This window comes from Bos indicus, chromosome 5, assembly GCF_029378745.1.
Source record: "Bos indicus isolate NIAB-ARS_2022 breed Sahiwal x Tharparkar chromosome 5, NIAB-ARS_B.indTharparkar_mat_pri_1.0, whole genome shotgun sequence".
Classification (NCBI taxonomy): Eukaryota; Metazoa; Chordata; class Mammalia; order Artiodactyla; family Bovidae; genus Bos; species Bos indicus.
In genome coordinates, this window is record NC_091764.1 from 48488261 (window position 1) to 48515053 (window position 26793).

Genomic DNA, 26793 nt, shown 5'->3' on the forward strand with positions numbered 1-26793 from the left:
TACAGATACCTTAGTGTGTGTGTATATGTATCTTATCTCTCCAGTTAGATTATAAGCTCCATGAGGGCAGGAACTGTCACACTCATATATCCGCCACCATGTCTTAGGTATAGTAAGTGCTCTACATGCACATATGATTTGACTGATCATGCAGAATCAATGCAAAAGCGTCTACATACTGGCTCAATGCATTAACAACAGTAATCTGGACCTGAGAATGTTTAGAAACAAGAGACTACACACAGCCAACACAACTGCATGAATGGTAGCCAGAACTGGGCCAAAATAAGCTTCCCAACTTATACTACTCGGTAATAGCTCCTGGTACTTAGAAATAACATGTAGGCATACATGCTCAGTGACTTAGACATGTCCAACTCTTTGCAACCCCACGGACTGCCAGGCTTCTCTGTCCATGGGATTTTCCCGGCAAGAATACTGGAGTGGGTTGCCATTTCCTTCTCCAGGGGATCTTCCCAACCCAGGGATCGAACCCATGTCTCCTGCGTCTCCTGCATTAGCAGGTGGATTCTTTACCACTGAGCCATATGGGAAGCCCATAGAAATAACATGGGTAAATCTCAAAAACATAGTATAGAGAAAAGATATCAATGGGCTTCCAAAGTGGTGCTAGTGGTAAAGAGCCCACCTGCTAAGCAGAAACATAAGAGATGAGGGTTCAGTTGCAAACAGTTGGACGTGACTGAAGCGACTTAGCACACATGCATGCATCACATGCAAGACTACGCACTGTATGATTCCATTTTATATGAAGCTAGAGAATAGACATCTAATCAATGATAACTGAAGTCAGAATAGTGGTTCCCTCTGGGGAGTAGTTACTGACTGAAGGAAAACATGAGGGAACATTCTAGGGTAAAGGAAATGGCCTCTATCTTGGCCTATATATTGACGTTGGTCTATATCTTTATTTTAGTATGCTGAAGTGGTGAGTTAAACCATTAAAATTTTAATATACGCTTCAATAGCTAAAAAACATTTAAATTGTAAATTTTAAGTTCTAAAGCTACTACCCATGGTCTCCTGCTCCAAGAACTTGGAAACAAAGTCTTAAGTAGCAGATTTGTAGTATGTTTGCCAAGTCTAATGGCAAAACTATCTTCTGTATGGATGCATGAGCAGATGGATGGATGAAGTTGAAGCCAATGAGAGCCAAATAAAGTCTCAATGGCCAGGACCATTCCTATTTTGAGACAGATAATTCATGGTACCTTTAACTCATAAAGCTAAACATTCAATTTGTCTGTTTTCAAACTTTGTTCTTGTCAACCACAAATTGGCACTTGCCATGAGTGCTTGCCACCTGCCTCCACAGGGATTAAATCATGTGCTGCTGCAGCTGCTGACGTTCAACACCCTTTGAAGGAGTTCAGGGTAAGAGCAGAAATGAGGCACTCTGTGCTCAGAGAAAAACTGGTAGGACAGGTCTTCAGAAAGTTAGACATTCTCAGGAGCTGATTTTATGAGCCCAATTCTTCATATCTAGAAAAGCACTAAAATCCTTCATGGTGACGACTATTTCTTGTGACTAGCAAAAGCTTCACAGGACCAGCAGAAACTTTCTACAAAACAAACAAACAAAAAGTGCTTGATTGCATGTATTTCCCCTTTACCAAAATCATAATATATATGTCCTTTCCCCCTAGGTCCTGGGAATAGTCTCTCAGAGCTATCTGAGCTATCTGTCTCCTGGGCTGCAGTCCTCATAGTGCCCCAAATAAAGCTTAACTCGCAACTCTTAGGTTGTGCATTGTTTTTAAGTTGACATTCTTCTGTGTGCAACAGGGTAACTTTCTGGACATGATCTGACTCCCTATGTAGGTCTGCCTTTAGGGTGATAATATATAATAGTAAGGAAATTTCAGGCCCAACATGAATGATTTATTTTGACAAATTGATAAAGTGAGTTCATATGGTAATTTTGCGAGTTATAGAGCTTGACTAGAGAAAAAAGGCAATGATCGTACAGATGTAAGTATTCTGAGCTATGTGAAAATTAGACTTCTCATTGTAAACAAATATATCTGAATTTTAGTTTCATTCATCCATCTTTGGGGTTTGTCCACATGAGTCCATCCCTGGGAGCTATTGAAATATCTACGTTTCTGAGTCTAAAATTTTAAGACTAGATACTGGAAAACAGAAAATTCACCAAGGCAACTGATACTAATATTTCAGGCCTCTTGGGAAACTGCCAGGAACATTTTCAGTGGCCTACTAATGGCCACATTGTAATCATTTATAAATCTGTACTATACTTGGTATTTTTAAGGTGTGTTTATAAACATATTATGTTTAATTTGAAAAAAGATTAAATTTGATAATATATAATAGTATACATAGTAATTATATAAAACAAAAAGCTAATAATAGAAAACTTTAAAACAAAAGTTGCTCATTAAAATAACTATCTTATGATCTAACAAAAAGGACACAGTTCTTGCAACTTGAAGACCTGAAGTTCAGTCCTAGATTAGCCAATTACCACTTATGTGGACTTAAGCAACTCAGTAAACCTTACTGTATCTCAGAAAGGTAAAAATATCCCTTTGTATCTTACAAAGATTTTTGTGAGTCTCAAACGATAAGATTAATTAGATGCTTTTCAAATGGTAAAGCATTATGTAATATAAATATTTCTATCATCATATATCCATTAATATCACATCTGAAGTTAGGTTACCAAATGATGCAACTACATAGAAGGAATTGGATTCACTTAAAAATATAATCACGCTAACTCTATAAAATATTTTTACTAAATAACTGATATGCAGATGACACCACCCTTATGGCAGAAAGTGAAGAGGAACTCAAAAGTCTCTTGATGAAAGTGAAAGAGGAGAGTGAAAAAGTTGGCTTAAAGTTCAACATTCAGAAAACGAAGATCATGGCATCTGGTCCCATCACTTCATGGGAAATAGATGGGGAAACAGAGGAAACAGTGTCAGACTTTATTTTGGGGGGCTCCAAAATCACTGCAGATGGTGATTGCAGCCATGAAATTAAAAGACACTTACTCCTTGGAAGGAAAGTTATGACCAACCTAGTAGCATATTCAAAAGCAGAGACATTACTTTGCCAACAAAGGTCCATCTAGTCAAGGCTATGGTTTTTCCTGTGGTCATGTATGGGTGTGAGAGTTGGACTGTGAAGAAGGCTGAGTGCCGAAGAATTGATGCTTTTGAACTGTGGTGTTGGAGAAGACTCTTGAGAGTCCCTTGGACTGCAAGGAGATCCAACCAGTCCATTCTGAAGGAGATAGACCTGGGATTTCTTTGGAAGGAATGATGCTAAAGCTGAAACTCCAGTACTTTGGCCACTTCATGCGAAGAGTTGACTCATTGGAAAAGACTCTGATGCTGGGAGGGATTGGGGGCGGGAGGATAAGGGGACGACAGAGGATGAGATGGCTGGATGGCATCACTGACTTGATGGACATGAGTCTGAGTGAACTCCAGGAGTTGGTGATGGACAGGGAGGCCTGGCGTGCTGTGATTCATGGGGTCGCAAAGAGTCGGACACGACTGAGCGACTGAACTGAACTGAACTGAAGGACATAAAGTTCTCCTGTGATAGATTCAATTTGGGGCCTCTATTATTCTTCCCTTCCTATCTCTACAGCCTTCACCATGTGATTCGACAGTTCTGCCCACTAGAGGGATGACAGAATACTTAACACCACATGACAAGTGAGAAGAACATGCTCTTTCCATTTCTTTCCTTTTGGCTTGAACATCCTCGTGCTTGGTCAATGGGATACTACCAGATCTGCTGCAGAGACTTGAAATGTGCTTGCACAGTGGGGCTTGCCTTCTCTTTTACCATTAATGATAAGACTTGTGAAGCAGACCTGAACCTAACCTGTGACTAGTTTATGTCAACCAACTCCCACCCAAGCCGTAGATGTGTGAGCACAAATAAACTACTGTTGCTTTAAGTCACTGCTTCTTATGGTATCCTTTCACACTTTGTTACTGTGACGATCACTAACTGACGGGCCCAGTGATCACACAGAACATAGTATACTATATTTGTAAGATCATTAGTTTAAAGGATCATCTTTAGGTTACTGGTGGCTCAGAGGTTAAAGCGTCTGCCTCCAATGTGGGAGACCTGGGTTCAATCCCTGAGTCAGGAGGATCCCCTGGAGAAGAAAATGGTAACCCACTCCAGTATTCTTGCCTGGAGAATCCCATGGACAGACAAGCCTGGTCGGCTACAGTCCACGGGGTTGCAAAGAGTCAGACACAACTGAGCGACTTCACTTTCTTTCTTTCTTTAGGTTATTAACAGGTAATGTAATCCATAGCCATTAATTTTATCATTTAATCAGAAGTAATCAGTGACTACTAACTTTTACCAGGGAATATTCTAGGCACTGGGCTATTCAGGGTATGGAACATTAGCTTCCCGAATAAACAATGGCAAAATCTTAGTGGCCTATTACAGTAAAAGTTTATTTCCCTCTACATAAAGGCCAATGAAGATGTTCCTGGATGAAGAGCTCTCCTGAGTGGATCTCTTCCAAGTATGACTCAGGAACCAAGACTCTTTCCATACTGTGATGCCATCATGTTCAACATATACCCCTGATGTCACCTCAGAAGGGGAAGTGAGATGTGGGAAAGCTTATTGGATACTTAATCCACTTAGCCCAGAAATGACATATACTCCACTGGGAGAATTAGTCATATGTCCCCACACAGATGCAAAGGGGCTGGAAACTGTAATCTCTGGCTGAGAAGCCACTTTCCAGCAACAACTCTACACCATGAAAGGGGAGGATAAATCTTCGGTCGTTAGTTAAGCATTTCGATCACAGCTGGAAAACAGAACAAAGACTCCCAATCTCATTGCATTTTTGTTTATTAACTAATTATCTCACACCAGATACCAAATTTGTAAAGGTGAATAAGACATGATTCTTGCCTTCAAAAAAAGTCATAGACTTGGAGAGAAAGAGGGATCCACACAAATAATTATAGCAGATAATAAATGCTATAGTAAATATAAATACAAGATCCAGTGTTTGTACAGTGGAAGGGATGATGAATTTCTGGGGAGGTGTTAAGGAAGACTATATTTAATTGAGGGAGTGATGCCTGAGCTGAGCCTTAAAAGGCAAATAGAATCTTGCCAGACAGATGGAGAAGTAGGGGAGGATGCTAAGTGGAGAAAACAAAGGTTTGCATCATATAATGGGGCAGAGCCTTTTTCCTGATAAAGTTATGGTATCAAGGGCAAGAGGGAAGAGGAAAACACTTGTATTTACAATGGTAAAACAGCTTCTTGCTTCACATATAAATTTGGAATAACATAAGTTTCTTAACTGGGCTTCCTTGTTGGCTCAGCAGTAAAGAATCTGCCTGCCATTACAGGAGATATAAGAGATGCGGGTTCAATCCCTAGACTGTGAAGATCCTCTGGAGATGGAAATAGCAGCGCACTCCAGTATTCTTGCCTGGAGAATCCCATTGACAGAGGGGCCTAGTGGGCTACGGTCCATGGAGTTGCAAAGAGTCAGACACGACTTAGCAGCTGAACAACAACAAGAAGTTTACTAATTAGAGCAGCTTTCATTTCAACGAGCACTGCTCTGGAATAATGTTCTCTACAGAAGGACAAGTGCAATCTGTGACCTGAGCAAGATGGCAAGTACCAGAATATATAGAGTACCTAGAGCAGACAACACAGAGATGGTGATACTTAAGGAGGCAGAATTCAGGAGAAAAAACACTGAATGACAAATTATCTCTCCTCTCAAAGTCTTTGTCAGGTAGAATAAAACAAACAGATAATGGTAAAAATGATGAATTGGGTTGATCTAATAATTATGTATCACACTCCTTATGTTGCAGAGAATATAGTTTTCAAATCACCCACAGAAGAGTTATAAAAATTAAACACCAACTAGGCCCCAAGATAAAAATCTAGTAAGTACAGAACGATAAACTTAGTAAAAAAGTAATAAGGTCACATTCTTTGACCACCAAAGCAATGAAACTGAAAATTACTAAACAAAAGTAGCAAGTAGAAAGTTTGGAAGTTCAAAAAAACACTTTCCTAAATAATCAGTGTGTCCAAAAGAAAATCAAAACGGCAGCTACTTAAAATATGATTTAAAAAAATCTCGGAGTCAGTTAAAGCTTTGATGAAGGAAATTTATGGTTTTAAATGCTTTAATTGCAAATTAGAAGGAATGAAAGCACAAAATTTAAGTCTATGACATAATGATTATACATGAAATCCAAGAAAACCAATTGAAAATTATTAGAAGTAAAGAGAGATAAATCTTCACTCAGATTTATCTGCTCCAGCACCTCAGTACTTTGCCACCAGGCCCAACTGCTTCCTGGTCTCTAGTCTGTAAAAGGTAAATGAAGGGCTATGTCCCCTCTAAGTGATTCCACACAATCCCATGAGATTGTTACAGAGGAGGTTGCCTGATTTTCCAGGCCAACCTTGAATATGATCCAGTAAAAGAACGAATTAAAAAATAAATAAAAGTGAAGAGAATGGTATTCACAAACATTTGTCATTGTTCTCTTCTAAGTTAATCTCTCTTAATGATAATCAAATGTGAAATGTCACTCCTTATTAAAAGCTATAGAAAAACTAAACACTAGCCATTAGCATTATTAGGTTGTTCTCTTAAAAGTGTTTTCTTTAAGGTAGAAAGCAGTGAGATGCTTTGAACAAAGTAAAGAAAGGTAAATTTAACAAAATTTAAAATATATTAGCTTATATCTAAATATCAAGTGTTCTTTAGCACACCATCTGGATCTAAATTTAACCTCGGTAGCCCTTCTCAGCTAAATATGCAAAGAAATTCATGTGAATTTGTATAACAGACCAACCAGCTAAGAGTCTATGAGAGAAGGAATTGTATCCCCTCTGCTCAGAGGTAGAGTATCAGCATCTGGCATGTAGTATGCCTAATAAATATATGTTGAATGATGCCCAAAGACAGACTTCAATATTCTTACAGAGATTTATATTTTATTTCCTGGCTCTTCACTGTAAAGAGAACCTCAAAAATAAGAAATCTAAGATAACAAATAGATTTGTAGGAGTAAAATGATATTGTCAACATATTCTCATATTTATAAGATCTGAAAATGCTTTCCTTATTAATATTTCTTGAGAAAGGCTTACTATGTTAGGCAGATTGTCTCATTTGCTAATAAACTTTCAAAATTCTAGTTCTATATTCAAATTCCCTATTTTCCTTAATTTAGTGACCACTGTTAACAGCCCACTCTATTTTTCACCACCCATATGTTTTTGCCTCAAGCTTTAACTGATTATATTCTTTGATTTCCTTTCCCTGGTGTAGACTCCTTTTCAACTACAGATCTTAAAAGCGACACTAGCCGCTTTTTGTTCCCTGGAGCTTTTGAGGGTTTTTGGGTTTTTTTTCCTCTCTCTCTCTTTCAGGATAATTATATTCTGTTGTGCCTTTTATTATCGTGTCTTTTAGGATCTCCTAACCTTGTACACTCTTGGACTTTATTTAATAGTGAGCTCTCTCCTCCACTCTCCACACTAAACCATGCTCATTAGGTTTCTTAATCCTCCACAATTTGCTTTCATGAAATCTTATACCTTTGAGTTGCTGTGTTCTATGAGCCCATTTCCTTAGTACTGCTATTCCGAGCAGTCCAGAATCAACAACCACTAAACATAAGCTTATTCACTTTCTCAGCCAACATGACTCTACAGGAAAAAAAAAAATCTTTGTTTTGAATGTTTATGGACCATGAAACTATACCATTTAACTTGGTATTTCATTTTCTCACCCAAACACTGCCTGAGAAGGTGAGGACCACAAAATGTAAGACTCTGGGAAGTCCTTACCATACAGTTTTTAACTTATAGGTTTCATGTTCTTCTTGGTCAAAAAACTATTTTAATAGAACAGAAATAACAATATCCTGATGTTATGTAGTAGCTAGTAAATTCTAACTATATCTTTTCCTCATACCCAGAATTCAGGAGATGAGAAAAAACATCTTTTTCCAGTTATTCTGCCAGAGCTCTGCTTTTCCAAACGGGTTGTTTTTTAAAAGACATGCTCACGTCACTGAAATTTGACTACACAGCCAACTTTGATCTTTTCAGCAATGCATTCTTTGCTTTGTCTTCCGTTCTGCTCATCACTGGCACCTTTGCTGATAGGTATGTACGGAAAGGCCAAGAGAGCATACAGTCTGGGTTTTGTTTTAAGAAGGACTTGGGTTAAATTTTTAAAAAACGACAACAACACACAAGACAAAACCCAACCAAACTTGGTAGTGAATTGAAAGAGTTAATGAAGTTTCCAAAGGTGCCTAGCTTATTCAAGCAAAGTTTACACTTCAGCCCTGTGCATGTTAACTTGTGATTCTCCCCATCCAGATGATAGAAAGCAAAGCCAGTAAGGTCTTTATTTAATTGGTTTGCATCCACACACTGACCTCCAGGGCTCTGTTGACATAGCCTATCACGCAATATGCTCCACAGTTCTCTGCCTCTTTCAAAAGCATGTTTCTCCTGAGGTTTGATATATGGCTTTCATGTTTAATCACTACACGAAACTCAGTGTTCTGCTTCCTCCAGCATCAACTAACTTCCCTTCTTGGGAGGTGGGGAGAAGAGCACTGCCTCTTGCTACTTCTGAACATAAAAGGAAGTCTGTTTTACTCTATTAGTAAAATCACCAACTACTCAGGATCATAGACAAGCAACATTAGTACATTAACTAGGAAACAGTATTAAAATGGAACCCTTAAAACTCCTTTAGAAACAAGGTAGGCTGATTGTTCTCAATTGGCAAAGCTCACCTTTAGGTCACTGGGTTATAAACAGAAATGGGGGTTAAACAGGATACAACTCGGTACATAGAGGACACAGCTAGACGGTAGCTAAAGTTTGCATCAAATTAGTCTTGAGAACAGAACAATTCTGGGGTTCTCAGATTAGAATTAATTCAGCACCTTCTGATTTTTTCTTAACCTTCACCACATGAATAGAACTTCCAAAATCTCCAACTGAATGTGGACACGGTAATGTCAAGATCCTTTCCATAAGAATTCGTATGTGACTCAAATTTCTGAGATAAATGAAAACCTCAGAAAAATAACTGACTTATTTCAATAAGTCAACACAATTCATAATTTTCAGGTTTTAAAAATCACATGAAATGTATTTCACTTTAAGATAATTCAAGCAAAAACAGAAAACTGAAACAAAAGGCAAAGTATTGATAACAGTAAAAGCTAGATGATGAATGCGTATGTGCTTACTATACTATACCCTCTATTTTTATATACAGTTGAAACTTTTTCATTTAAAAATTTTTTAAACTTTAAATGTGCAAAGTTGTTTGTGAATCTGCTTTCATAGAAAAAATCTATACAACTTTGATAAGAAAAAATTAAAACACTTCCTAGGCTGATCATTTAAAAAGTGACATTTTATATATATATTTAAAAAGTGACATTTTTCACCATGTTCTGACAATGAAAACTTTCCTTCCTTCCTTCTGAATCTCACTCTACAGCCTGAAACTCATTTATACAAACTGCAAATATGCAGTAAGCTGCATAAGTTGGGTGCTTTACTTGAAGGACCCAAATAAACTGTACACACACACGCACACACACACATATATATATATATATTTTTTTACTTTGAAATTCTTTCCTTTATGGCTAGTCATTGACCACACTATTTATTTTTTTAAGAGCTTTTCTTTTTCTTAGTAAGATCAGCATCTTCCTTCATTTAAAAATCTTACTTTGTCAGGAACACTGTTACAGTTGTATACAACATTAAACAGAGCTAGTTTACTTTCTGTATTTGATGAACAATAGAGAACCTGAACCTATTAAAGTCATATATTTAATTGTTCCAACATGCTACCTTATTCTAACCAAGGTTCGCATGTTATAGAATGCCAAAGAATACATTTCTAGCTTTCTTTGTCATGATCCCTTCTTTTGATATTAAGCTAAAAGAATTTATAAGAAAAAAAAGAATTACCTGATTCTTAACTTGAAACCATCTGAATTCTTTCCATGACATATTTAGATTCAAAATTAAAAGAAAAAATAAACATTTAATCATATTCCCTGTAAGATTTTTCAGAGCACAAAACTTTGGAGCTTTCAGAGACAGGCAGATGTTGTGCATGAAACATGTTTAAAAAAAATTAAGACTTAGAAAAAATAAGAATCATGAACAAAATCTTTGGTCACAAGAGTGAAAGATGTGTGCCTGTACAGATGTTATAACTATTTTCATGATAAATACTAACCTTCACTACAGGAATTTAGCAGCACACTTTAATTTGGATTTGAAAATTTAACATAAATTTTCTAACTTTGACAATAGCTGCCTAATATTTCAGTTTTATACACTATTTCCAGGTTTTGCCTTCAAAATGAACCTAGTGGACTTTTTCATTTTTAAAAGTTATATTCCAGATCCTGTAGGCTAAACCCAGTTTTTGACTTGATTTTTAAGGGATTTGACCATAATCAACGGGATTTTTAGTAAGTATTTGATGGCTGATTGGCAATGATAAAAAGGCAGTTTTATGTAAAAATTAATCCTCACTTTTTTCCATTTCTCTTTTATTATATTTGAATATTTAAACTATTTAAAAATGACAAAGACTTTTTACCCTATTTTGAATATTTTACCCTATTTTACTCCTATGAATCAATTAAAAAAAAAGGTCAAAAGAATGGATACCATGCCATCATGCCTTTAGTCTCCACATCATCAACACTGTAAACCAGAAATGTTTACCTTCTATTATCACTGTCACATGTGACTCAGAAGCTCAAGAGCACACAGAATGGAAAGATTTCTGATATCACAGTTCTTAAATTGGGTGAAGTTGTTAACGCACACGTACAGATGTCATATTTAAAGGGTCTCACGCCAAGTTGAACAAATTCATTAAGCCATACAATAAAAGATACAGTTTTTGAAGAAGAAAAACATATCAGCTCCTTAACATCACCCTCAAAAAGTACAGTCCTTGGTTCCTTTGTGAACATAACAAACAAAAGCTTTTTTTAAAGTTAAAACATACTGGACTCAAACCAGAGTAAGAATGTTACTTTTAAATTCAATGAGTTATATATTTTTCTGCAAATTATTTTCTTCTGGAATTGAAAATTAATGTTTATCTATTAATACTTCGATAAAAGGCATAATTCCTTTGTACTGAACATGAGGTAATTTTGGTCCTTTAATCGTAAACACCGTCAGAAACTCTGGAGCACGAAAATCTCAGCTAGTGACATGAGGACACAGTCAAGTGTAAGGATTATATAGCTATATTCATGCTTAATGAGAAGAAAACACCCAGTGAGGCTGACATGCCACTGTTTGTGAGAATGTAAACTTTGTCTTGACAGAGCCGAAACGATGACTTAAGGTGACCTTCGTTTCCCATCACCCACATCCCTGGCAAAACAAATTTTAACAAATGAATAAGTCATAGACAAATCTCTATTTCTACTGGCTAAAACCCTTCACAGTTTGCTGGATTAAATGTATCTATTACCCATATGTGATGACAAGTCACTTGCAGAGAGCCTTCAAATTATTCAGGATTTTTGTCCACTGAGAGAATAACATTCTGTTTTTAGCAATGAGTATCTATGACCTTCACCTTTGCTTTTAAAACGAAACTCTGCAGATAGAGAGCCTTTAGTACTTATTTCAGAACCATCGAGAATCCCAAAGTGAACATCTTAATAACTTATGATTCCAAACAGTCAATAGTCCTGCTTTGAGGTGGGGTTCATGTTTTGAAAAGAGACTGCCTAGTCTGTTTAAAATCAAAATGGTTCTTGATCTGATGAATTACTCCTCAGAGAATAATGTAAATAAAATATACTCAGAATAACATTATTAATATAAACATACCTGAACCGGAGTCAAATTTGGTTTCTGACCTGCAAAGGGAAAGAAATTTTTTACAATATAAAACTTGCTTATTAAACAGTAACTTAAGAAGGGGGAAAGATGTAATAGTTACAGATTTCAGTACATTGGTCTACAAGTAAGATAGCTTTTTAAAATGTAAATACATATTTATTTTAACCATTTTAAGTGCATGTATAACCTTAGGTCCTCTAAACATGTATATATCCATAGAGATGGCACAGTATGGAAAAGATATTAACTTTTCAGCATTTTTTTGAGAGAGAAAGAGAATAAATTTTGTAAAACAAAAAAAAAAGGCAGCTAACCTTTACAGATTAACTTTTCAGTAATATATAAAGCAACTTAAAAAACTCTCAAATTTTAAATTATTCTTTTTACTTATTATTAAAGATTTTCAATTATTCAAAATCAAGTAATTTTTCACTAAGTTCTTCACAGAGTAAATGAACCTAGTAACCCCATACATTTAATAAGAAGGAGAAAAAAAAATCTGAGCCCTTGTGGGAACATGATGTTTCAGATATAGGTTAATACTGGTTGTAAATTCAGAAGCCTTTGAAGCTCTCAGTCTGGCTGTGGGAAAACTTCTGTTGGGTAATTACTCTCAAGATGCTGCTGATGTGCTGTCAAGCAGAATTAACCCTGTGACTAGGCCTATCTACACAAGCTACTATAAGACAGCATTGTCTATATCTAGCTCTCAAACCAATTAGTGGGCATGCTCCAGTTGGATTTATATCACACATTAACAATCAATAGTATATATGTTCACAGCTGCCACAGCAAGATACAAGAACCGACCAGCAGGAGTCCTGTTAAAGGATGTTACATTGACAGAGAAGTTTTTTTTTTTTTTCCTGAGGAAATGTAGTTAACTAAGTGGGAAAGGAGATTTCTTTGAAATTACGCCAGGGTACCAAAGCACTTTTGGAAGTGGTGGCTTTCTTTACCTAAATTAGCTTCAAGAAAAGTCATCAAAGGAGGAAAGGGGAAAGGATAAGCAAGAAGCAGGTTCCTTTGACATAAAAATTCGTTTTCTCAAGTATTCCCAAATAAAGTTTCAGCTGAGCCTTCAACAAAGTCAATAATCATAAACACAAAAAAAGGATTATTACAACCATGGTTATCAACAGCCACCGCTGTAATCCAGGCTCGTATCTGTCTCAAACCCTGGCCCCACTGTCGTCCTCAGCTCGATCCTTTTCTCAGGTGCCCCTGATTCCTGTTTCAGGTGCAAACCTTCTTTTACCTTTTGTCCTCTCCTCTTCTGGAAAGTCTGGCGTCATGCCCACTTTGTTTCCCACATCTCTGGGCATAACTCTAAACGGCAACACTCACCACACGTTGTCCTGCTGGTCTCCTTGCCTGTCTTCTCCACTAGACTATGCCTTACTAGAGTGCTCGGCCACAGCATCGGCCTACTGCCTGGTGCATATGCCTATAACGGGAAATGTCTGTATGTCAACAAATGTCTATAAAGGGAAATCCCTGCCTCCCCATGCATCCTGTGTAAGAGGTGCTCCTCCTGCTAACATTACCTACACTCATGTCCGAAAGGGCACTCTGTCATCTCCCCTGAAACCAGGCTACAGCAATTGCTCCTTCTTCCTGTTAAATCTTCAATATCTGAGTCTCCCCAGGTTCCTCCTCCCTTATGTATAGAAGAGCTCCAGAATTAACTTAAAACCCTCCTTCAAACCTGTGTCATATTCTTGTTATCCCTTTTTCTTCCTGGCTTTACAAGTGAGTATACTGAGAGGATAGACTCTAACCTTTACTGCACATCTTCCTTTCCTCACCTCCCAACATAGTTCCTCTGTGAACCACGAGGATCTGTCCTTGCTAAGTTTTCTCAATGGCTTCCTAATACCCAACAGCCCTGTTACAGTCCCCACTTTACTAAGCCTCTCTCCCACTAAAATCCTGCCTGAACATTGTGCTGTGACCTCAAATGCCACACATACTAAACTGAATTCATTTTCTTTTCCCACAAATATAATTCTCCTGCTCTATTTCCTATCCTTTTGAGCCAGAAATGATGATGCTATTCTAGTTTTCTTCTGTACCCCCAATATCTAACTAGTCACCCAAACCTGTTGATTGTACTACCTTCCCCCTCCTCTCTATCCTCATTCTTACCACCTTTAGGCCTATCTAGGGCTTCCCTGGTGGCTCAGAAGGTAAAGAATCTACCTGCCATGTGGGAGACCAGAGTTTGATCCCTGGGTCAGGAAGATCCCCTGGAGAAGAGAAAAGCAACCCACTCCAGTATTCTTGCCTGAAGAATTCCATGGACAGAGGAGTTTTGCCAGCTATAGTCCATCGGGTTGCAAACAGTCGGACACGACTGAGCAACCAACACTTTGGCTCAACAATCTCATAACCAGTATCCCGCCTCTCTTCCAACCCATCATCTAATCAGCTGCCAGGTGTTTTCCAAACATTAATCTGATCACATTATCACCACCACCCAACAACTGTGCAGAGTTTTTCCAAACTTAAATCACAAGTTGACCCATGAGTGGATTATACAATTAATTTAGTGGATTATGATTAGTATTTTTTTTAATGAAGTAGAACAGAGATAGATGCATCCCATATTGAGAGCATGTGCAGTTTTGTATAACTTTAAGGTAGAAGTGCATGCATTTGTGTGTGTGTGTGTGTGTGTGTGTGTGTGTTTTCACGCATATGCATACTAGCCAGTTACTAGCCTTACAAACAGAGAAGGCAATGGCACCCCACTCCAGTACTCTTGCCTGGAAAACCTCATGGACGGAGGAGCCTGGTAGGCTGCAGTCCATGGGGCCACTAAGTCGGACACGACTGAGCGACTTCACTTTCACTTTTCACTTTCATGCATTGGAGAAGGAAATGGCAACCCGCTCCAGTGTTCTTGCCTGGAGAATCCCAGGGACGGTGGAGCCTGATGGGCTGCCGTCATGGGGTCGCACAGAGTCGGACACGACTGAAGCGACTTGGCAGTAGCAGTAGCAGCCTTATAAATGAGCAAAGAACATCTGCTCTGGCCTTCCTCTGGCTGCACTCTCCTCTCCACCAGGCAAGGAGTCTCTTATTCCCCTGGAAGCTCCAAGTACCAAAGTCCTCAGCATTTTCGGCCCAAATCGCCCTGAGCTGACTTCTTCAGCCTATGTGGATCTTTTACAGCCAACTTGTGCTACTACTGTGTGTGTGTCTCCAGCTCAAGCAGAGGCCAAAGGCTGCTCCTTGAAGGATGGAGTTTGAACCTGAGGGCAGAAGGAAGGGGAAACAAAGAGGGCAGAGCAAAATGCTTTTCCTATTCTTCCACATTCCTGCTCAGAGAATTCTTCATTCAAACCCTCCTGTGAGAGTGGACAGCTGGGAGGATCAAGAAGCCAGGGGTTGCCCCTTAGGCCAGACTGTCACGGTCTTGATGGCCTTGGAACTGGGGGCCTGGCTGGTGGGAATGGAGAGTGGGGAGGAGTATAGACCCTGTGGCAGAAAAGAAAGAGTCTCTCCCTCAATGAAGAAGAAAAGAAAGGTTTTTCTCTTACGGATTGCATAACCATTGGAAGAGAAGGTTGAGGGAAGCTTCTCCTCCCCTCCCACTCGGCCTGGTTACCATTACCTCTGCATTTTCCCAGTCTGAATAACAGTCTTTTGGTGGAAGACAAGTTTATTTAAAATCTCCTCTATCCTAGGGCTTCCCTGCCAGTCCAGTGGTTAAAAACCCGCACTTCCATTGCTGAGGCACAGGTTCAATCCCTGGTCAGGGAACTAAGATCCTGCATGCCCCATAGCTATAAAATAAATAAATAAAAATAAACTTAGTAAAATAAAATTTTCACTTTTTTCAATTACTTGATATCAGTGATTCTACACACCGTTTTCACTGTTTTTGTTACAAGGTTTATCTGTCAAGGTAGGTTAGCAAACTTTTCTAACAGTTTATTTCCTTGACTTATAACTTTTAAATAATTAGCTGTATTGTATCCCCACTTGTTCTCCTGCCCAGACCCTGCATATGTTGGGGCCAGGCCTAGTAATGAGCCATCATGTAGAAAAGTATGTCTTACAATGGGTCACAGACAAAAACACTGAAAAACGACTGACCTAAGGACACCAAGTTCACCCTCCTCTGCATGGGGTATAAGGGGCCCACCATGACCTGGTTCTCCTGTCCCACCTGTAATCTTGCCTCAAATCCACCTCTAAACTGTAGCCTTCACTCTCACAGAATCCAACAATTGCCGTATTATTTCACAGCCTTCATCGAGTATCCTCAGTTTAGAACACCTTTCCTCCAGCTCATCACTGACAAATGTTTACTCCACAGACTCGCCTCAGTCCCGGCAGCAGCCTGCCTGCCTCTGTCTCCTCCCAGAGGTTCTTGCTTACCTTAGTAACTCCATGGTTTGGGTCCTGACATAGCAAACTGCGTGCCCCACCCCCCGCCCCCCCTGCTATGTGGCACTGACACCAAGCCCAGAAGGGTCTCTTCATGTTCCCAGCACTGAGCACAGCATCTGGTATTTAACAGTCATTAAATAGGTGTAGCAGGGGACTTCTCTGGTGGTCCAGTGGTTAGGACTCCATACTTCCACTGAAGGGACGCTGGTCTGATCCCTGGTCAGGGAACTAAGGTCTGCTATGCCAAAAAAAAAAAAAAAATTCTTGAACTGAATAAAAATGAAAATACAACATATCAACTTTAAAATTATATGGGAAAAGTGACAATTTTTTAAATGTGTAGCAGGAATTAACACTTGAACAAATGAATCTGTAAATTAACAGAGGGCCAAAAACAAGATATAGTAACCAAAAACTCTATAAAATGCCTCATTTGCAATATGAAAAATCATGTCAGAAACTGTTATCTCCAGACCATTTTATCTCCTTCAGAGAAAGCTGGTCAACATGCAAAAAATACACATAATGTACAGAAACATTTTCACAAACTAATTAATGACTTTAAGTATCAGCTTAAAAAAATACTTTCAGAATTCTCAGGCACAGTACTGCACCTTCAAAAAGCCACAACTGGGACTTCCCTGGTGGTTCAATGGCTAAGACTTGAACTCCCAATGCAGTGGGCCTGGGTTCAATCCCTGGTCAGGGAACTAGATCCCACATTCCAAAACTTGAGATTCCGAGTTCTATAACTAAGACCTGACACAGCCAAATAAATAAATAAAAATAAATATTTTTAAAAATCCACAACTATTCTAATAATAATTAAAATATGATAATAAAAGTGACCACTATCAGTTTTGGGGTTAGAGAAAACTGGTTAATTTAATTTCTATTGAATTTTACATATACACATACATACACAGAGAAACAAAGCACTCCTCTATCATACTATGGACTCTGATCACCTCTACTCATAAATCCTCTTTAAGAAAGTAAATAAAATATAAACTGTGACATTGTACAGGAGACAGGGATCAAGACCATCCCCAAGAAAAAGAAATGCAAAAAAGCAAAATGGCTGTCTGAGGAGGCCTTACAAAGAGCTATGAAAAGAAGAGAAGCAAAAGGCAAAGGAAAAAAGGAAAGATACACCCATTTGAATGCAGAGTTCCAAAGAATAGCAAGAAAAGATAAGCCTTCCTCAGTGCTCAGTGCAAAGAAACAGAGGAAAACAAAAGAATGGGAAAGACTAGAGATCTCTTCATGAAAATTAGAGATATCAAGGGAACATTTCATGCAAAGATGGGCTTGATAAAGGACAGAAATGGTATGGACCTAACAGAAGCAGAAGATATTAAGAAGAGGTGGCAAGAATACACAGAACTATACAAAAAAGATCTTTACGACCCAGATAATCACGCTGGTGTGATCACTTACCTAGAGCCAGACATCCTGGAATGGGAAGTCAAGTGGGCCTCAGGAAATATCACTATGAACAAAGCTAGTCAAGGTGATGGAATTCCAGTTGAGCTATTTAAGATGATGCTGTGAAAGTGCTGCACCCAATATGTCAACAAATATGGAAAACTCAGCAGTGGCCACAGGACTGGAAAAGGTCCATTTTCATTTCAATCCCAAAGAAAGGCAATGCCAAAGAATGCTCAAGTTACCACAGAATTGCACTCATCTCACACGCTAGTAAAGTAATGCTCAAAATCCCCCAAGCCAGGCTTCAACAGTACGTGAACCGTGAACTTTCAGATGTTCAAGCTGGTTTTAGAAAAGGTAGAGGAACCAGAGATCAAATTGCCAACATCCGCTGGATCATCAAAAAAGCAAGAGAGTTCCAGAAAAACATCTATTTCTGCTTTATTGACTATGCTAAAGGCTTTGACTATGTGGATCACAACAAACTGTGGAAAATTCTTCAAGAGATGAGAATACCAGACCACCTGACCTGCCTCTTGAGAAATTTGTATGCAGGTCAGGAAGCAACAGTTAGAACTGGACATGGAACAACAGACTGGTTCCAAATAGGAAAAGGAGTATGTCAAGGCTATATATTATCACCCTGCTTATTTAACTTATATGCAGAGTACTTCATGAGAAACACTGGACTGGATGAAGCACAAGCTGGAATCAAAACTGCTGGGAGAAATATCAATAACCTCAGATAGATGACACCACCGTTATGGCAGAAAGCAAAGAACTAAAGAGCTTCTTGATAAAAGTGAAAGAAGAGAGTGAAAATGTTGGCTTAAAACACAACATTCAGAAAACTAAGATCATGGCATCTGGTCTCATCATTTCACGGCAAACAGATGGGGCAACAGTGGAAACAGTGACAGACTTTATTTTCTTGGGCTCCAAAATCACTGAAGATGGTGACTGCAGCCATGAAATTAAAAAAGATGCTTACTCCTTGGAAGGAAAGTTATGACCAACCTAGACAGCATATTCAAAAGCAGAGACATTATTTTGCCAACAAAGGTCTGTCTAGTCAAAGCTATGTTTTTTCCAGTAGTCATGTACAGATGTAAGAGTTGGACTATAAAGAAAGCTGAGTGCCGAAGAATTGATGCTTTTGAACTGTGGTGCTGGAGAAGACTCTTGAGAGTCCCTTGGACTGCAAGGAGAGCCAACCAGTCCATCCTAAAGGAGACCAGTCCTGAATATTTATTGGAAGGACAGATGCTGAAGCTGAAACTCCAATACTTTGGCCACCTGATGCAAACAACTGACTCATTTAAAAAGACCCTGATGCTGGGAAAGATTGAAGGTGGGAGGAGAAGGGTACAACAGCAAATGAGATGGTTGGATGGCATCACCGACTCAATGACATGAATTTGAGTAAACTCCAAGAGTTGGTGATGGACAGGGAGGCCTGGAGTGCTGTGATTCATGGGGTTGCAAAGAGTCAGACACGACTGAGTGTCTGAACTGACTGACTGACTGAAAATATAGATAGGAACAAAAAAATGGCAAGTGTGAAAAAAGAACTCACATAAATACATATAATACAGGAAAGACAAAGAGGGGTGTTCATTCATTCATTCCAAACACATTCCTTATGTGCTTATTTTCATTCATATACTATCCTGCATGGTAGGAATACAAAGATGTATAAAGTAAGGTTGTATGAGGTATAAGATACATGAATATAATCGTGTTTCCACAGAGACACATTTCACTCCTTGATACTCCTAAGTATCCTTAGATACTTATATCTAAGCTTAAAGCTATTCAACCAGAAAGACGGTGAATATAGCCCCAACGTTGCTATCATCCAGCATCCATTCTCCACTTTATTATTTTGGAAATAGAATCTCTGAGTTTTAGATGGGCACATGGCTACTGAGGTAAGACAATTTTTCTACACTATTTCCCACTTCTCTTATAGCTAGTTTTGACCATGGAACTAAGTTCGTGTCAAAAGATGCAAGGAGAAGAATTATGAGTTATGCCATTGAAGCGAAATTCTGCACCTCTTCCCACTGGCAGAAGCATCGATTGTTTCCTGGAGCTAAAGCAGCCATTCCTCGATCATGAGAGAAGCGGATAGTGGCGCACCAGCCTTTGGCTGATGGTACACACACTGGCAGCACCATATCAATCCCAAACGATTACCGTGTTTAAGCCATTATTATTTTGGAGTCTTGTCAGAGCAGTTGTAATAGTATCACACTAAAAAAAAAACAAAAAAAAAAGCCTTAAACTAAAACTTTTGAATTTTTAAACCTAAAATGTTTTTATGAATTTTAAAACCATAAAAGGCAGATGCTAGGAAAATTTAAGTATCATTATTGTTTTTTAAATAATTAAAATAAATAACATATGCATTCTTTTGATAATAAAGTTGTAGATTTTCAAAAGAAGGCAGTTTTAGTCATAGATTAGAGCTCTATAGTCCTGAACAAGTTTATAAAACGACTGTTCTCTATTTACAGGAAATAACCCAGTATCTGGGCTTCCGTGGTGGCTCATTGTTAAAAAATTTGCCTGTAATGCAGGAGATGCAGGAGATGCCAGTTTGATCCCTGGGTCAGGAAGATCCCCTGGAGGAAGGCATGGTAACCCACTTCAAGACAATATACTCTTGCCTGGAGAATCCCAAGGACAGAGGAGCCTGGCAGGCCAAGGTCCATAGGGTTGCAAAGAGTTGGGCATGACTGAGTGACTGAGCACACACAACCCAGTATCTATGAAAGCTCTATGTGTATTGAAGTCAAGTTATTTTATTATTTAAAAATTTTTACTGTCTCTTATGAGGAATCCATCAAAGTCTCCACTGCTCTTTGCTTACTTTCAATTGTATTGAAAAAATTTAAATGGGACTCATGTAAGTATGAACTACAAGTTAATGAAGTCAATGTTTCAAAAGGTTTCAGACATGTAAAATGAGGATGCTGTTCATATTATTTTTAATGGGTGTCAACTAAAGATTGTAGCTGCAAAAGTTATTAGAGGGAAGGAATAGGAGGGGCACACTGATTTTTGCCTGGGTATTTTACACGGCAACTCCATACCAAGGATTTTCCAGGACAATCGAAGTCTAATAACCCATCCTGTTGTCCCTCATAAAATACAGACATCAGAAATTCCAATATTTCAGGATCCTACTTATAAGTCTAAGAATTTCTTCTTACCCCTACAAGTAATTCAAAGGCTTTCCTCAGACCAGAGGCTAGTAATAGTGGCAGTGAATATTTATGCTCCTCTTTCAGTTACATAAACACAGTATGCTTCCTCTCCTTGGAAAGCTCTCTCTTCCTCCCCCTCATCCACTCCAGTATCTCTTAACCCCTCCGCCTACTTAACTCCTAAAACTTTCTCCATTATTAGCTTAATTATCAGTTCTTTGAAGACAAGTGGCCAGACTAGATTAAATCCCTAGAGCTTCTATTTTTACAGCACCAGTCACTCCTTTGCACTCATCAGAGTTGTAATTCATTCTACCTTTGTTCATGGAGTTATTTGATCACACTAAAAGAGTTCGATAATTGTGGCGGACACAACCAGTTATGTATGTAATTGCCAGTCGCCCTCTTCTCTGATAACAGAGTTGAAGTTTTTGAAGGGTGCTAAAAATGTGACCACCTCAGGACTGAATCATTATTAGGTTTAGCCAACTGTGGCAATTCTAAACTCCTTCTGTCAGGGACTGGTTCAAGGACAGGCGTGGAGGCCAGCTGTGAGCAGTGACAGGTGCAGCGAAGCCTGCGCAGGATACTTCTTGGTTAGGTTTTCCCTCATGAGAAGGACTGGGGTGATTTAGGGAGAGAGCCCCTTTCCTACACTCTCCCTGCTTCCTGCCTTTGAAGTTATTATGTGAGGATATGACACTTAGAATTGCTGTAGCAACCCTGTAACCAGGAGGAAAAGACCAAGAAAATTGTAGAAATGCCAAGCCAGAACTCTGATGTCACTCCGATTTCAAAACAGTCTTTCTCTAGAGTTCCTGCTGAGTTAGAAAGCCAAGTTGGGCATTGCGAGGCCATTTTTGTGTGGGTATTTCTGTTACTTTTAACCCAACATATTCTAACTGATATTGCTACCATAGCAGTACTAGGTCATGAACTATCTACTTACTGTGTTTAAAGCTTAGGCCTCTATGTTATATTTTGATATATTTTTTTATATTTTGATAACAATGATGCTATAAAACACAAAAAACAGATAATATGCAGAAAGAAAACAAAATGAACTTAAATGTTTAAAGACATGTTAGCTACCACAACTAAAAACAAAGAGATAAAAATAAAAGGTACCCACTAACTACATGCCTAATTTTTTCAACTAAAAAAAATATAAATTAAGAAACCAGAAATTTAGAAATTAAACTTGTAATCATGAGCAGAAGGGTAAGATAGTTCCTCCTACCTTGTTGTTAGAAGATCTCTGATGTGAGCCTGTTACTGAGAATGCTCAGGCTGAGTGCAGCTACAATTCTTCATTTATCACTCTCACTGAGCACTGTAATTACTGCAGACAACACAGCTGTATAAATTCCTACTCCCCATGACACAGTTCTGCTTCCACTGGTACTGTTTTTGTCTCTCATCTTAACCAGATCTTAGCATTTTCACTGGGATCACTGCCTCCTTGGTAACCTGGAGACTTTACAAAGCAGTAATATAGTCTATGAAGTGCTTAATACTGAGGTACCAATAATGGGAAAGGTAGCCAATGGAGACAGACAGATCAGAGCCCAGTTCCAGGTCTTCCACTTTCTATCGTATGTGATTTTCAAGAAGTTCATCACACTCTACATCTTGCTTTCACTAACTACAGAATGGCAGCAATGTATCTACACTTTAAAAAGTTTTGTATAGGTTAGATGGGGCTACCCTGGTGGCTCAGACAGTAAATAATCTGCCTGCAGATTCTGGAGGCAGGATACCTGGGTTTGATCCCTGGGTCTGGAAGATCCCTGGAGAAGGGAATGGCTACCCACTCCAGTATTCTTGCCTGCAGAATTCCATGGACAGAGGAGCCTGGTGGGCTACAATCCATGGGGTCACAAAGAGTTGGACATGACTGAGCAACTAACACATACATAGGTTAAATGATACGATACTATAAAATGCCTAGGTCAGGTCCTAGCATGTATGAAAATCTGAAAAAAGGTAGCAATAAGGGGCCTTTCCTGATGGTACAGTGGATAAGAATCTGCCTGCCAGTGTAGGCAGATCGAACACAAGTTCGATCCCTGGACCAGGAAGATCCCACGTGCTTTGGAGCAACTAAGCCCGTGAGCCACAACTACTGAGCCTGCATTCGAGCCTGTGTGCTGCAACTACTGAAGTCTGTGCACTTAGAGCCCATGCTCGCAACAAGAGAAGCCACCACAGTGAGACCAGGCACCACAACAAAGAGCAGCCCCACCACAGAGAAAGCCCATGCCCAGCAACAAAGACCCAGCGGAGCAAAAATAGAGTAAATAAAATTTTTTAAAAAAGAAGTCTAAATTTAAAACTTAAAAAATGGTAGCAATAGTATTAAAGCTTGTGGCTACAAGTACAAATAGTATTTTAACAAGTAAAAACAAAATACTATACTATAAAAAGAAAGAATGCATTATGCTGATAGATGGGCTTCCCTGGTGGCTCAGCAGTAAAGAATCTGCCTGCAATGCAATAGCCACAGGAGACAAGGGTTCGATCCCTGGGTTGGGAAGATCCCTTGGAGAAGGGATAGGCTCCCCATTCCAATATTCATGGGTTTCCCTAGTGGCTCATACAGTAAAGAATCTGCCTGCAATGCAGGAGACCGGTGTTTGATCCCTGGGTTGGGAAGACCCCCTGGAGGAGGGCATGGCAACCCACTCCAGTATTCTTGCCTGCAGAATCCCATGAACAGAAGAGCCTAGTGGGCTAAAGTCCATAGGGTTGCAAAGAGTCGGACACAACTAAAGCGACATAGTAGCACACACGTACTCTGATAGATATCTTACTTGGGATTTTAATATGAGTGCCAACACCATGTAGAAAAAAATGAGAAAACAGCAATAAAAATAACTGAAGAAACTGGAAATATTTAAGAGGAAAGATAATGGAAAATAATATAAATGACTTAATTACACAATATAGAAATTGTGTGTGTGTGTGTGTGTGTGTGTGTGTTTGCTCAGTCACTCAATCATGTTAACTCTTTGCAGTCCCATGGAGACTACAGCCTGCCAGGCTCCTCTGTCCATGGAATTTTCCATTAGCTGGAAATAAAGATGGGTTGCCATTTCCTACTCCAAGTGATCTTCCAGACCCAGGGATCAAATCCGCGTCTCTTGTACCTCCTTCACTGGCAGATGGGTTCTTTACCACTAGCACCACCTAGGAAGCCCTACAGAAATCTCGCATGCATGCATGCTAAGTCGCTTCAGTCGTGTCTGACTCTTGGCGATCTTATGGACCATAGCCTGCCAGGCTCCTCTGTCCATGGGATCTTCCAGGCAAGAATACTGGAATGGGTTGCCATGCCCTTCTCCAGGAGATCTTCCCGACCCAGCAATTGAACCTAAAATCGAACCTAAAATTGAATCTTCTGCGTTTCCTACACTAGCAGGTGGGTTCTTTACCACTAGCACCACCTGGGAAACCCTGTAGAAATCTTATTTGTCCTTAAAACACAAATACACCATTCTCTAACTAAAAGAGCTGCACAGTGCACTTGAGAGCATACTGGAATACGAATCAGTATTGGATGCTAGTTGGATGCTAGTTCAGCAACCAAGAGGTCATTTAACTTATGAGCTGTATTTTTTTTTTATTAGTAAAACAAGACATTTAAAATGAATCAATGCTGCTCCACACAAACTACCCCATGGAGAGGTAAGCTATCTAAATTTTCCTGCAGTTTCCAAGAATGAAAAAGAAAAGAAAAGGGAGAGAAGAGAGGGTGGAGGAAAAGTGAGTATGAGGTGATAAAAATTTACCTCTTAGAACTTGAACCTGCAGATGAATAAGACTGAAAAAAACAATTGTTAAGGTCGTTTTGGCTCCCCAGGTTCTATAATTTTCTCTAGGCCATATTGATAACTGCCTTATTTGAATTTCAATATCATTTCCTGTCTGTATGATTTCTAGTACTTAATCATTTAAAATAATCTGTTTCTTGTGTATATTTATATCTGTAGAGAGAACATTGGAGAAGGAAATGGCAACCCACTCCAGTGTTCTTGCCTGGAGAATCCCAGGGATGGGGGTGCCTGGTGGGCTGCCGTCTATGGGGTCACACAGAGTTGGACACGGCTGATGCGACTTAGCAACAGCAGCAGAGAGAACAAAGCTTTTAAAGTAAAGATCCTTTAGCTATTGAGAATAAATTCAAAACACTTAAAGTAATAATCAGGGTTAAGGAGAACAGAATATACTTTCACATTAGAAGCAGAATTGTGTCCTCCCAAATTTCATCTGTTGAAGTTTTAAATCCTAGTAATTCAGAATGTGAGTAAATTTGGAAATAGGGCTTTTAAAGAAGTAATTGAGTTAAAATGAAGTCATTCAAGTGGGCCCTAATCCAGTATGACTGGTGCTCTTATGAGAAAAGGAAATTAGGGCACAGGCACACACACAGGGAAGACCACGTGAAGACAGCCACCCACAAGTCAAAGAGAGGAACTGCAAGGGCACCAGCCCTTCTGACACCTGGATCGCAGACTTCTGGCCTCCAGGACAGTGAAACAATACATTTCTGTTGTTCAAACCTCCATCTGCGGTACTTTGTTATGGCAACACTAGCCAACTTCTACATCTCATTTCTTCTTCTGTCAGCCATTTAGCAACCCGAGACTTCCAATAAAAGCCCCAAACCCAGAAATCAGCTGGAAATAAAAGTGTCTACGGATTTTATACACTTTAACCCATTTCAGGTACAAAATATATTTGATTTACATATTCTTCCTTAGTATTTTTAACCATATTCTGCCAAAGTGTTTTACTGCATTGTGACCATTGGGCAGCTGCTTCTTCACATGAGCAGAGACCACCGGTAAGAACAGCAGAAGATGATAATCAATGGGCTCTTTGTCTTTTTATGTCACTGTGGAAGGATGATTCCAATGGTTCTGCTTGGTCCTTTGACACTGATGCTGTATACGTCCTTGTTATATGCTCTCTGGAGCATGAGGTAGACTTGGGGGGGTGGGTAGTAAAGTTTATTGCTCTACCTCAGTTTTACATATAATATTTGTTTTCTTAGTTTCCCTGGAAATTTTCTTTTCTATCCTAGGTTGTAATGAGAAAAAGAATGATAGAATTTTGTGGCTAGCAGATTAGTGACAGACACAATAACTGACAGATCCTAAAACTTTAGAGAGACAACAAAAGACACTCAAATAAGAGCAATCCACGGTTGACTTGTATAGAGGCAAAGACTCTAGACATATCAATGGCCTCTGAGAAGATCAACTGTAGATGGATGAAAAGACAAAAGGGGATCAACCTCTACACTTTACAGAATTCTATAGGAGTTCTTTATAGGCCAAGCTATATAGTTCATTAGAACCTAACTGCATTGTTGTTTTATAACAGCTTTAGTTATTAAAAATATTTTAAAATTTGAGTAATATTAAGTGATAGCTATAAGTCATAAAATAATCATTTAAATTTCTGTTTAGTAAGACATGTGAGTATGTTATTTCATAGAATTATATCTTAAAAATCACTAGTTAATAATCTCAGGTTTAAAATAGATGTTTTAGTTGTCTAAGCAATAAGTTAATCCAAAGCCCTTCATTTCTTAGATATCACTGTACACAAACAGAAGAAGCAACACAAAATTGGAAGAGAAAAACCTAAATTAAGAATAAAGAGATCATGGAGAAAAAGATCTGATTTCCAATCTTAAGTTTACTCCCTGTTTCTACAAAATTCTGAAATAAGTCATTAGAATTTAAAAAGTCAGTTATGTTTTCCATTTGTAAAGACAGTA

General features: G+C 38.8%; 1 protein-coding gene across 4 annotated transcripts in view; it reads right to left on the bottom strand.

Annotated features, from left to right (window-relative positions):
- MSRB3 (methionine sulfoxide reductase B3) overlaps window positions 1-26793 on the bottom strand; it is a 179374-nt gene that overhangs the window by 63355 nt on the left and 89226 nt on the right. For all 4 annotated transcript variants that reach the window (XM_070789357.1, XM_019960873.2, XM_019960874.2 and 1 more), the window contains one exon: window positions 11950-11978. In XM_070789357.1, the coding sequence (XP_070645458.1) occupies window positions 11950-11978 (29 nt within the window). The remainder of the gene's footprint in view (window positions 1-11949; window positions 11979-26793) is intronic.